A 13451-nucleotide genomic window follows, 5' to 3' on the forward strand; every position below is an offset into this window, starting at 1 on the left:
AACTGGGACAGCAGGAGCAGCAGTGCAGGTCAGGAAGGAAGGAAGGCTGCTAGAGCCAAATGAAGCCATATAGAGGGACTGAGGGAGGCAGAACTCCCTGGAATTCAGGTTGGGATACCTATGCAAAATGGGAGAGTGCAAGACATAAACTGCATATTAACAAGAAAGGCTGTATGCTCACAGACATGATTTGTCAATTCTGTAAATTCAGTGAAAGCAGTCTGCCTGATAGAAGAATTCATCATTCAAGAACAACTCAATTGCAACCCAATTAAAAAACCCCTGTGATTAGGAAGCAAAACCACTGAAGAGCAAGTGAAATTAGCCAAACTTCATTATCTATGTTGAGGAAAGTGTAAGCATAAGTAAAGGTAGTAAAAAGCAATTCAATGTACATTTATTTGTACATTGTTCAGCACCTCTGGAGAGCCCATTTTGAAAGCACTGAGTGGTTACAGCATCCTCTTAACTCAGAAGGAAGCACTAATACAGCACGAGCTGAGGCAGAACTTGCCAGTTAGTTCAACACCTCCACCTTTCTGTAGTGCCTAAGGAATTTCAGGAGAATTTTCACTGGCCTCGCACTGAGCAGGTCTGACCAGGTTTGCTTTGTGAAGGTCAGAGGCTATAGACTAAGGAGATGTGGCTCTAGGCCACCATTTGCAGCCCACACATACTTTCCAATTTTTCAGTCCAACATGTACAACACCATATGCAAGCAACTTAATATGCAACAATGAAAGACAACTTTGATGACATAGGCTATTTGCTGAACAAAATCGGCACAGCTGTTTGGGCAGAACAAGGGCCTCTACCTCAAATATCACAGTGTCATGTAACCACTGCTTTGAAGGATGAAGCCACCTTTCCACTTACCACTCGGCCAGCAGCCCATCTAATTACACTAAAAAGAGAAGTTTTTCCCTGCTTTCTGATTTAATAGTCACATTTGACCAGAAGCAGATGCCAAATTCAGTTTTTGAATATGCAGCACACCAGCTGTTGTTTTCTGTGGAAGCTATATCCTACTGAATTCAGTCCCTTGGAGGTGTGGTAAGAAAACCTTTCCCTCACACCAAAAAATGGTCTCTGAGCATTTTTCAGCTGTGCCAGCTTACAAAACAAATGCTGACTTGCATTAGATTTTTCATGCTTCAACAAGAAGCCAGATTAGATTCACCAGCAGGGGCAGCTGTAAAACTCCAGTTACAACACCTTTCTGTACAGAAGCGGCCAACGGCTGTTAGTGTACCAAATTACACGTAGGGTCCACAAGAAGCTGTAAGAAAAAACAGCTGTGATAGTTTGTGATCAGTGAGTGAGAATACAATAGTCAAAATTAGTTTTCAATATCTTAAATTGCTGAGGTGGATTAGTTTTCCTGGTTTAGTGCTTCACTTTTCTGGTGCTATTGACAACATACCCCACACCACACAGAATGTGCTAGAATGGGGGTTACCAACAAAGAAAAGTAAACTTTTTGGGCCTTTTTTAAAGGTAATTTTCTGAGCCTAACAGCATTTTAATCCACTAAATCCATTTTATTCCTCACTGCTCATGGGGAATACATGCTGGCTTTGCATTTAAGCAGACTGTGCAGTCAAAAGGGAAGCATTTAAGTGAAGCAGACTGTAAATGACACCCAAACTGTGGGGATTATATGACAGTTTGCTACCCTGGGAAGGGGATGCCAAAAATTCATGTCCCTCTGTGGGGTGAAGGAGAAGCAGCAGACACATTGTTGATCCTCACAATTTGCAAGCATCCACTGTTGTTGGGAGCAGCAGCCATACGGTTCTGTTCATCTCAATGCATTAAAAAAAAAAGCTTGAAGCAAGCTTGCACAAAGGAAGAGTTAAGTAGAAGTTTATTTCTTTACTGTTTGAGACTCTCTCACATTCCACTATCTCTTTTCTCTACTGCAGCAACAACAGCTGCTTTTAAAATGCAGGCAGCTTCTTCCACTCTTTCTTAGCAATCATGCTATGGAGAAAATGGAGTTTGGAAGGGTAAAGAACAGAAAGAAAATTTGGTTTGGTCTCTTCAACTGTTACAACAACCTTTCACACTAGAAGCAAAAGCCACTTATTTATATTCATGCTGTGGTCTTCCCTCTGTGAGAAAGTACGATTGGGACCACTCTCCCTACATGCGAAGAGGTGGTCTGTGAAGCAGATCCTGAACCGGAAAAAAAAATGGGATGAGGAGCAGTTCCATACTGCAGGTTATGAGAGTGATGAAAGTGGATTTCTTCACAGAAATGCAGAAGTCAGCACGTCCTATTGCAACGTGATGAGATGGAAAGGTGTCTTGGACCAGTCTGGGGAACACTGCATCACAGGCAGTTATTGTATAGAGGACTTGAAACTTTTTTCATGACCACCTCTTATTTTTTATCCTCTTCAGAAGCTTATGAAAGCATTAAAACTTGTACAGATGAGAAAAGAAGTATTATTCTGCCTGAATCACTCTATCAAGTGATTCTTAAAAAGCAGAACCGTTTCTTCACCTCCAAAGCAACAACTTCCAAAATATTTCACAGTGGATGTGCTAGCAATAATCCAAGGATGCAATGGGAGTCATATCACACTGGAGTTGGGGTTTTTTTTTCCATCCAGCACTCCTAAAATCCTTCAGGCTCTCAAATGCCCAGCAGCTTTAAAAAGCAGCTGAAAAGTACAGGGAAAAAAAAAAAAAAAGAGTGACTGGTTAATTAAGAACACAAACAGACAAGGAAAAGAGAAAATTACTGACTGTCACTCTCAGAACAAGAAGGCCTTGTTTCTTGATAAAATCACACTCTTCAAAGCTTCTACAGTTCAAAATATTCTTGGGCCATATAAAATCATTGACATGGCATGCAGCTTACACATGCGTGTTAATTGTCTGTATGAGCGAATTCCAGAAGACTGGTTTTGGCTACAAACAAAATAAACCAAGTCAGTTTATTGTGGGGCAATAGTCCTTTATTGTGGGGAAGATACCACTGGAAGAGAAATACGAAATAGGAAAAATTAGAAAAGATCTTTTCAAAAGATGATGGAATACTGTATTATCTTTCAATGAGTTGATGTTATGAGGCAATAAGTAGTTTTCCTAGTGGAGACAAACAGGTTCTTTGATACAGCTAATTTAGCAGAATCAGAAATCCCGACCTACAGAGGAAAGTGGTCCCCAAAGACCACAAAAATCAGAAGCACACAGTCAAAAGTAAAAGGATCTATTTTCCTTCTCATTTTACCACAAGGTAGCTGGCTCACAGCGCACAGAACAGCAAGCTACCTCAGCAGGCGATTTCTGAGGCTTAATATCAAATTTGATAAATGTAGAAATCACATTAATGTCAATTAAAAACTGTATTTAGAAGATAAAACCAGCATTTACAGCAATCTTAGTTTTGTTAGGACACAGCACTATAAAAAAAATAAAACCAGTAGCACCATCCAACTACCAAGACATCATATGATCTAACATCCAGATAGGACTGAACAGTTACTCCTGTTAGTTCTTCAAGGCTCAAGTCAGCATTGGCTATGGTGGTAAAATGTGGAGATCCTAGAGGAAGAACCAGTTCAGCCTTAGAAGTTTACTTCATTACTTCTGAGATTTGGTCTGAATATTGCACATAATTGAATGTGCTTATTTCACAGGAGTTACTCATGTATATGACTCCAAATAAATGCAAACTTGATTATTACCATGAAAGTTATGATGAATTTTTTATGGTTCTTTTCATGTTTGTTTAAAATTAAGACTAGTAGTTCCTGTGCATTTTACAGTACTTACCTACCTTTACCTTCTTTCTTCATGACTTAACTCCTGCCACTTCCATTAAACATTTAAGATTTAGGAGGGGTTAATACTATTTTATTCACTGCTACTTTTTAATGCAATGCCAGTTTTGTCTTCTTTGATACTAAGATTTTAAAATCAGATATGTTTGTTACTGTCAGTATGTAAGTGTTTCTATGAACACATAGAAGCCCACTCTTAACCATAAAATCTTGGTACACCTATAATCCATCTCAGCACTCGCTGACACTGTTAAAATACAACTCTAAGAAATTCACCTCAAGTACATGTAATATGGCATATTTAGTAAGATACGCAACATGTAAAAATGCACAACAAGCTTGTCTGCAGGAAAAGCTGGTTTGCTGTCTCTGCAGGGTACTGATTTTTATAAAATCATTTTGTCTCAGTGTACTGGCTAGGTGAAAACTAAGCATGTGAGTAACTAGGCACATATCCATGTCCATGGAATCTGGCTACAATGCATGATCCAACAAGACGACCTGTAACAAAATACTTAGGTGGAAAGGTCTCCCTAAAATTGACCCTGGTAAATATTAACTGTAATCACTACTGGTTGATGCCATTGTTACTATTTATAGCTGGAATAAACATCTTGAGGAGGGAAAAACAGAGAATTTCCCACCTCCCTGTGTAAACTTGAGCCACAGTCTATAGTGATTTGTATTTTTCCATGAAACTATGAACAAGGAGGAAATAACATTGCCCTTAACCAGCTTGCAAAGAAGGCCCTAGAAAGAAATCCTCCCAGATAATTTGACATGGCAGATGGGGACAAAATTAAGAAAAACTAAGGAATGGGTAGATATATCCTGACAATTAGATCTACAGCTGTCTACTAAGGTAACAGTACAAAAGGCGAGCTACACAAGGGAAACACAAGTTCAAACCCTTTTCATTTTTTTTTTCTTGGAAAGATAGGGGTATCTCTGTCTGTAAGAAGAAAGAGCTCCAACCATTTCATTTTCCATAAAGATGATTCACGGGAGTTGTTTATATATTTTTCCAGAAAACTATACAGATTAAAAAAGCAAATGTTTTGAGGGATGTCAGAATCTGAACAATTTTTCATTGTATTTAAAACTCTGAGTTCAAGGGATGTGTTTTTGTGGGTTTCTTACAAGCAGAAAGAAAATCAAGCACTGAGACAGTGCTCAGACACACCCATAAAACACATGATTGATTAGATAAATTTATAACACTAAAATTGATGAGCAAAAGAGATATGGTCAAATATTTTTCCTTCATAATTCGCCTCCCATACTTCCATTTCCACTACAGCAGAGTGCTCCAGTGTACAAAGAGCCTCATAGATCAAGGTCACCAATTTCCTCAAACATTTCTGAGAGACTGGTTTTGGCCCAGTGATTCAGCCTTCCTTCTCCCACAGGACACCTTCTACAGGTAGAGGTTAAAAGTTCCCTTCACAGGAGTCATCTAATGGTCAAGACACCATAGAATTTACATGGCAACAGCTGGGACACCTCGACATACGAGCTATGTTTTGGGGTTTTCCACTAAAACATGGATTAATTCTGTATTTCCAAGACCATTTTGGATTTTTATCCACCTAAAGATCTTTGGTTTACTGAAACCTAATGCAGATGAAAGCAAATGTGTTTTTTCACAAGTGGTAGAAAAAATTACTTAGAAGTATGCAGATTTAAATACAAAACCAGCAGTTCTTTAGAAGAAACAATTAACTAGTTATACAGGGAACTCAAGAAGCTGGGCCTTGTAATTTTAAATTAGCTAGCTTGAACATCTGCCAGCTTCAGCTGGTTCATTGTGCTGACAGTTATTTCGTGGGACATGAAACAAAGGTGGTTTTGTCCAAGGTGCATATTACATGCAAAGCGAAGACTCAGAGCATTCCCTATAGTTAGCATTCCTTTAACCAGCTTCTATCCAAGCCCCAGCATTCTCTCTTAGCAAGAATTTCAGGTGGATACTACAAGAAATTACCATTATTTCTTTAACTCATAGTCATTAAAAATATCTTTGCCTTTCTCAAAAACTGCAAAGAACACACGCCACAGTCATGGCATCTGAGGTTCAGATAAAGATGCTTGCCTCTGTACTCGAACAGTCTGACAGATTTTTTATTGTTTAAGTATAAATTCTATTAGAATTCTGCTGCTACTTGTAAAAAAGTTGCAATATTCAGCTGTGACCATCATATCATTCCACATTAGAAATCCGTTCCATCACAGGAGTCCAGTGTGGAAGCTGATCCCCAGAATTTGCATTACACATAAAAAGCACATCAAAGGCCCTCAGAATCTTTTCACGGATGATACAACATTTATCTACATTTCTTTACCTCCTTTCTTGATGGATATTCACTTTCTTTCAAAAAAACTTTGGACTACACATCTCCAGAACTGACTGTTGTGGGTTTTGCCACAAGGGAAGATCCAAAGCATTGAACAATTCAACCTATGAGGCTTAATGTGTTATCATAGGTATAAATATTTAAATAATATAATTCTATATAACAGATCATTCCGCAAAACCAAAAAAACCCAGCAGGCCAGAATGGCCTGCATGACCACTGATTTCAGACTGGCAGACAAATTCTGCAGATGTTTAAAATATTACTGCTGGCTCAGTTCTCTGTTGAAGGGCACAGAGGGGACTGCCAGCAGCAGCAGCAGCAGCAGCAGATTAGACATACTTCATGATTTTCTCCAGCTGGTGGTAGAGGTGGGCTTTCAGTCACATCCTGAACAAAAGCAAGTGAAGCGCAGACACGTTTCCCTTCCGTCACTCCCTCCCACACTGAGGCAGTGAGGTGGCTGCAGGGGACAGCTTTTGCAGCTGTAGTTAAGATTCACTGTCACATGTCAGCCCTGAAGATACAATCCTCACTCTACACTGTCTGCAGTCAATGTGACAGATATTATTAGCAGCAGTAAAAAAAGTCTCTCACAGAGACACAAAGATATGAGTAGTTTAGCATCTACTTCTAAAACTTCTGCTTCTGAAAAGGGAGAATTTGAAATCAAGAGTGTGGAAAAGGGCTGCGAGAAGCCTTAGAAGGACCTTCACACAGAAAGAGGCATGAACACTTAGGAAGGTGAAAGCAATTAAAACGAACATCCACCAAATAAGAAACAGAACACACAACAGTTTTCAGGGATAAGTTACATGTTGCTTGCAATACTGATCAAATTATGCAACAGGAGCTTCTGGCTTCTATTCTGGCTTCCTGCACTGCTGTGAGATTTGCAGAGGTGAGTAACCAAAGATTGTACCTACTGCCACATTCCGTTCCTACAGAAAACACAGCTATAGTCTCCATGCACTTACTATTAGAGAGACGTGGAGAGGCAGGAAGCTACAGGAACTCCACGCAGAGAAAGTCAAAACTGGATCTCTTCCTTCTGTCATCCAGAGAGCATCACTCAGCTCTGTCCTCAGCAACCCAGCAGGGCAGCAAAATGTTTGTGCTTGACAAGTGTTTCAGTGAGGAAAGTTACCAAAAAGATGTTAAATGTGCCAGCTGGTACAGCAGACTTGTAATGGGAAATACCCTCAGAACGGTGATAGGCCTCTGAGACACCTTTGGGGACAGAGACCACAGAATGAGGTCTTTATAAGCATGATTGCAACAGATGATTCCCATCCCTATGATGGAGAAAAGTCTATCATAGGCAGTTCTGCTGAAAACTCTCAAAAAGCTACATTTTTGCAAAAGGTTTTCTCTATGGCTGTTGATTTCTGAAAGCTAATTTTAAAATAAGATTGTCAAGAAAGCCTGATTTCACCAAATTTCACGGTCAATTCTGCAAAGAATTTACGTCCCAAAGCAATATTCCTCTTCCTTATCACCAACTTCTTTCATATTTCTTGTTAGCTGCATCAGGCCAATATAACTTTAGAGGGCAAAACTGCCGGCTGGAAAGTTCAAACCTTTGTTCACTTGAAAGAACATTGATTATATTATTTGCACAATAAACTCTGACAGAAGATCACCTGCACAGTTCTTATACCCATCTCATCTCTCCTGAATACACTGATGAGCAAAAAACATTTTGTAGTTCTTAGCAATCACCCTATAGCAATGTATTTCAGCTACGGCAGGTCTGCTCTTAGTTTGGAGAGATACAAGGTTAGTAAATATTACATAGTACCAGGGAAAAAACATTCTATCTACTTTTACTAGTCCAAGTAAAAGAAACTATGAATTCTGCTCCATGTTAATGCCCTTGGGCAGAGTATGTATCCTACAGAGCCTCCTGCAAGAAAAAGCAGCACAATTTTCCCCAAAAGCTCACTACACATTTTAATTCGATAACCTAAGCCACATCAGGAGTCACATCCCATTTTCTACCATAGGTTGCAGAGGTTCTTGCCAAAAAATGTGCTGCTTCTACATTTTGGATTGAAATTTATTGATGCAGAAGGTAACAAAATCAGTAATTTAATGCTCAGAAAAGACTGGAGATACGGGAGCTGGGGCACAAAATGAAAGATCTAAGTGGGCACTTATTTTTGGTATAGATATTCACTAAGTTGTTGATCAATGACTTGCAGGTGTAACAGCACGGTGAAAAATCAGAGGTGACTACTGACAGTTCTTGCGGATGATAAAACTAACCGAGATAAGATTTACACAAGCAGCCTGAGATGGATCCAAAAGCAGAAGGAAAACCCACTCCTGCGACTGACCTGCATCTTTTGGCAAGGACTCCAGAAGATTTTTCTGGATGCAAAGAAAGCAGTTTGAGTTTCATAGTTCCATTTAATATCATAGTGCCATTTTCTATAGAACCATAGTTCCACAGAATATCATAGTTCCATTTTCAAAAAAAGCAGCTGCTTTTCAGCAGCTCCTGTGAAGTCTAAGCATCAGTCATTTGCTGTTTAAAAGTATAACAGTTTTTTTCTTGAAAAAAGAAACAACAGGTAATTACAAAAAAATCAGTAATCTGAAAGCCACTCAAGTGTTTTCAGGCCTTATAAATGTGTGTCCCAGTTGCTGGGATTATCAGTACCTAAGCACCACTGCCACTGAATATGAAGCTCAGTTCAGCTGTGAAGAAAATTCAGTTGACAGGAAAGTATTTACTGGAAATTTTACTTGGTATCATTACTAGTTCAAAGCACTGTCTGCATAAATGCTACTGACAGCTGTACTCATCACACCACACCCAATTTCTACTCTTTGTTTTCTGCATGTGTTTAGTCCTTACATCTCCTTGCTCTTGAAAGTCCAAGTCTGCAACTCTTTCCTTTTAGTATTACTTGGCACTACAGAAAGCACTGTAATAGCCATTTTTGACAAATTAAGTAGATCACAGTGTGGTAAACAAGTTAGCCTCTGTCCCTCTCCTCCTCCTCTTCCCATTCCCAGCATGAAAATAGCTAGGGCTAAAGGAACAGCTGGGGATCATTACACTGACAGGAATAGTTCAGTAAACTGCAAGAGGGGAAAACATGTCATATCCAAGAAAACCAAAAACACATTAGAGCATCAGGACTGAAAAAACATGTGATTTCAGCTCCAGGGATAATGCTATGACTCTTCTTCAACTGATAACTACTGACTTACAAAAACCCTGGTCATTCAGTGTTAACCCTATCCCCAAGTTTTCCACTCATGCCACAGAGTTAACAAATACCCTGAAACACCATTAGTCCTCACAGTCAAATGAGGCACAGTGGCTATTAAGACAAAATAAATTTAAATTGACAGTCAACTTCAAGCCACTTCACATAAATATATCATTAACTTACCTTTACTGCACCTCTTACTTTTAAGCATAGTCACAGGCTGTGGTTGCAGCAAGAGGATGCAGGGAGTCTGGTGTGCCTCCGGATCTGCCATAAGAAATGCCAGAGCAGATCAGCTCTTCGTATGTTCAACTAATTTCCTGTGTTTTAATGTGTCAGAGCGCTATTTGCATAAATAATTCCAAACAGTGGGATGCATTAGGCCGTAATTCAGAAAGGCATCTGTGTGTTTTGTGACTGGTTTCTGACACTGCAATATTCACACATCTCCAGAGCAACTTCAGGTCCACTCTGAAGCAAGGAGACCCAGATCACCCTTTACAGAAAAAAGTCACCCTGCATTCCTGTGAGATGCCTTGGACCCAGGGGCTGCCCTCTTGCTGGGGATCCCCTTGGGACTGAGAACTTCCAAGTCTACTCATGCATGTTTTCTGACCCCTCCTGGATCAGGTGGGGCCAGGGCCAGCTGGACCTTCAGGTGCTGCATGTGTAATGACAATAAGGTCTAGATTACTCCTGAAGAAAGTTAAACAGTAACAAGCACTTGCACGATTCCTGATCTTTTCAAAGTACTGAACAGATATTAATAGTTTAATCAAAGGCAAAGCTAACTCAAATTACCTCCCATTTGCTGTGGACCAAGAATGTGCACACAGTTTGTGCTGATCAGATGGCATGCAGGAAGTTGTTCCTGTGTCTGGGCCCTGAGATACAAATCTTGGAAAAAGACAAGTGAGTTTCACTGTTAGGCCCTAAGTCACATGGAATGTTTTTGAAGGGAGGACTTGCAAAAAAAAAAAAAAAAATTTTTTTTTTTAAATATATATAAAATAATTTTAAAAAGTCGTTTAAGAGCAACAAATTAAAGATATAGCACAGAAGTGGAAAAGTTGAAAATTAGTTTCGGAAGTACTCTATTCTAAGCTAAACTCATGTAAATGCTAACTGGGTTTTGAGCAGCTTTCTGCAATTCCCTCTATATCTCTCATGAGGGCTACCATACTATGGTGTTAACTGATTTAGGAACAGCAAACTGGGCTCTAGTATTTGAAGACTAAATTATTCCAAGGCATTCTTGAACAGAAAACATGTTTATGGATTCCTGAATTCTAAGAATTTTGCAAATAATTGCCCTAACACATACTTTGAAAAATACAAGCTTAAGTTCTTTGACTTCTGCATGTTAAATCCATTTCTGTGTAGATAGGATCATCAGTTCCCAAACTTCAATGTCAAGTTCTAATTCAAAAAAGAAGAAGAAGAAGAAAAAGAAATAAATCAGATTTAGGAGACATCTGTTTTCCAGAAATCAGGAAGCAAGATGTAGTCTATTCCAGATAGCTGCTTCTCATGAGAATCATTAAGAGAATAGATAAGCATTGTCAGCATTAGTATAGACAGCCCTTATTTGCCTAGTTTTATTAAGAGTGAGGAAGAGAAATGCATGAATTTTCTGTCTTGGTGACAACAAAACTAAGCTGTCCTATTTTTAGGGGGACCAAAAACTAAGGCATAACAGTCATTAGTTTCAGCTCAATGCTAATTCTGGACTTCCATAAGGGTTCACATGTGGGTGCATCTGTTTCTCCACTGCCTGTAAGATTAGGCTCCACAAAATACAGTGCATGCTACAGCATAAATACAACAGGCACTCCAAGACTGCAGGAGACTTCAATAGAGCAGCAGCAAAGCTAAAGGGTTATTATTTTCTTCATCTGACAGGAAAGAAGGTGGCAGCATCTATTTCACTTCCCTAATCTTCATTTGGTAGCTGGCTGAAAGCAACTTTCCATATCACATGTGATATTAGAGCATCATAAATTAGCCATTGGGTAGGTTGATGGTATTGCTGGACTTTGCAGAGTCAACGCAGATTTTCCAGTAACCAGAACTATACAACATTTCAATGGCCTTAATTCACTTCAACTTGAGACACTTTTTTGATTAAAGTTAGACAGAATTGCTTTTTCATAGTTGTACACGTTATCCCACTGTACAGCTTATGATACTCAAGTAACTGGATGAAAGATGTATCCTGGCACGTCCAAATGCAAAGTGCTCACCTTCTGTGAAAAGCAATGCTTGCAAATACAGGACAGATGCAAGCTCTGTTTTTTTTTAAAATTTTGAGTTGGTTTTTTCCTCTGAAGATTGATGTGCTTCAGTTCTATGTCTCCAAAGCAGATAAAGAAATCTGGGAATACTGCATATACTAATGGATTTCTAACTCCTGAACTTGAATTTGAGGACTGTGACTTCAGTTTTTGTTTCCTTCTCCATATTTTTTTGAACAAAGAATATTCCAATGAAAACATGCAACAAAAATAGTAGTATTTTCAAAAGTTAACAACAAGTTAGCACTTGGCAGATGTTAAATAGGCTTGATAGGGCGAGTGACAACTTGGAGCAGAAACCAAACACTTTTGTTTGGCAGCTCCAGCAGGCCTAGACTATGTACCAGAGCAAAATCTTCTAAATGCAACTGCTAAAATCCTCTTCCACACACAAGCCATCTTTATGCAACAAATATGGCCTTATTCTATCTGAATTCTTGTCCTCAACACCTACTCCCCCTTTATCTTACTTTGCTGTCCAAGATGTCAGAAAGTTATTTTCCCCTTCTTTCAGATGACATTACTTGCTCTTAAAATCAGTCATCACCTTATTCAGAGGCCACTGTACTCCAGATCATGGTTCCTTTCTGCAAGTTCCTACTAAAATTTCACTTGTAACTAGACAGATCCAGTATTTCTGATAAAATGTAAACCTTGCTGCTTGCCATTGGCTTTTTGTGATGTTCTGCCATTCTTCCCTGTAATTTTTTCCCAGTTCCTGTTGATACTTACTATGCTGCGCACTGTGAATGGATCACTGCCTATTTTCATATTCTCAACCTTTTTCAATCCCTCCAGATCCTCTTCTTTGCTTCTAGATATCACTCCCTGAAATGTGACCTCTGTCTACATAATCCTTCATAGCTGTTAAATCCTCATTAAAAAAATCACACATATTCACAGAATACCATCAACTAAAACAAAACCACATTTAGATATAGAAACAACACTCCTTGAACACTCTCAAAGCAAGAATATACAGAAACTTAAAACATGGTACTCTTATTTTCTTCAAGGCAGAGCTGCCACTCCAGAACAAGCCTGTACATCTTTAATGAAACAGCCTTAAAACATTTCTCACAAGAGGCCTACAGACATAAGGGAGAAGAAGAAATTTTAAGTTTGAAACTAAAACTTCCAAATGCAAGTGAAGTTGCCTCAAGGTTCCAGCACTGCAAGTCACTACATAGACAGCTCCAGACTTGCCGAGTGACATACTTGAGCGCTCTCAGGGACAAGAGGTCACAGGAGTCAGTGGGAAACCCAAAACCTGGACTAATGCCCAGAAAACAAAAAACAGGCAGATTCAACATGCAAGAGGAAAAAACCCCACAACACCAAAAAAAACCAAAACCCCACAAATAAATTATACAGTGCCTACAACAAAGAATGCAGAGTCTGCTAACCTTCTCGTAAGCTGTGGTATGAATCCTGATATATGCTTGAACAGCTCTTCCCTTGCTTTGACACAGTCTCTGCAAGTGGCACAATCCCGACATAGGCAGGCTGGAGTGTCTTGGCTTTATCCAACATATTAGAGGAAATCCCTGGACCCGAAGGTGGATCCTGTAACACGGGAGGCGTCCAGGCAAGGTGGAAGGGGTGCTTAATCCTCTCAAAAGACCCAACTGCAATCCCTCTCTACCAGGTTTCAGTCACTGCACCAAAATGGTAGAGCAGAAAAAAAGTCAGTTTACTGCTAGATTCCAAGGCTGTGCTTGTATCAGAACAGAGAGGTTCTGTAGGCACAGACAAACCCTAACAGCCAACATCTAAAGATTAAAA

At 39.4% G+C, this 13451-nt stretch overlaps 1 protein-coding gene across 4 annotated transcripts in view; it reads right to left on the minus strand.

Moving 5' to 3' along the window:
* Positions 1–13451, minus strand: part of MRTFA (myocardin related transcription factor A) — a 91397-nt gene that overhangs the window by 35412 nt on the left and 42534 nt on the right. For 2 of the 4 annotated variants that reach the window (XM_066184184.1, XM_066184182.1), the window contains exon 1: positions 13073–13214. The exons of 1 other annotated variant lie outside the window; for it this stretch is intronic. In XM_066184184.1, the coding sequence (XP_066040281.1) occupies positions 13073–13199 (127 nt within the window). In that variant the 5' untranslated portion in view covers positions 13200–13214. Of the gene's footprint in view, positions 1–9555; positions 9640–9887; positions 9940–13072; positions 13215–13451 lie in introns of those variants that run through there. One more of the 4 variants, XM_066184183.1, reaches the window with a different exon arrangement.

The sequence above is a fragment of the Chamaea fasciata genome, unplaced genomic scaffold (genome assembly GCF_029207755.1).
Source record: "Chamaea fasciata isolate MVZ Bird 193981 ecotype frontalis unplaced genomic scaffold, bChaFas1.0.hap1 SCAF_5, whole genome shotgun sequence".
Taxonomy (NCBI): Eukaryota; Metazoa; Chordata; class Aves; order Passeriformes; family Sylviidae; genus Chamaea; species Chamaea fasciata.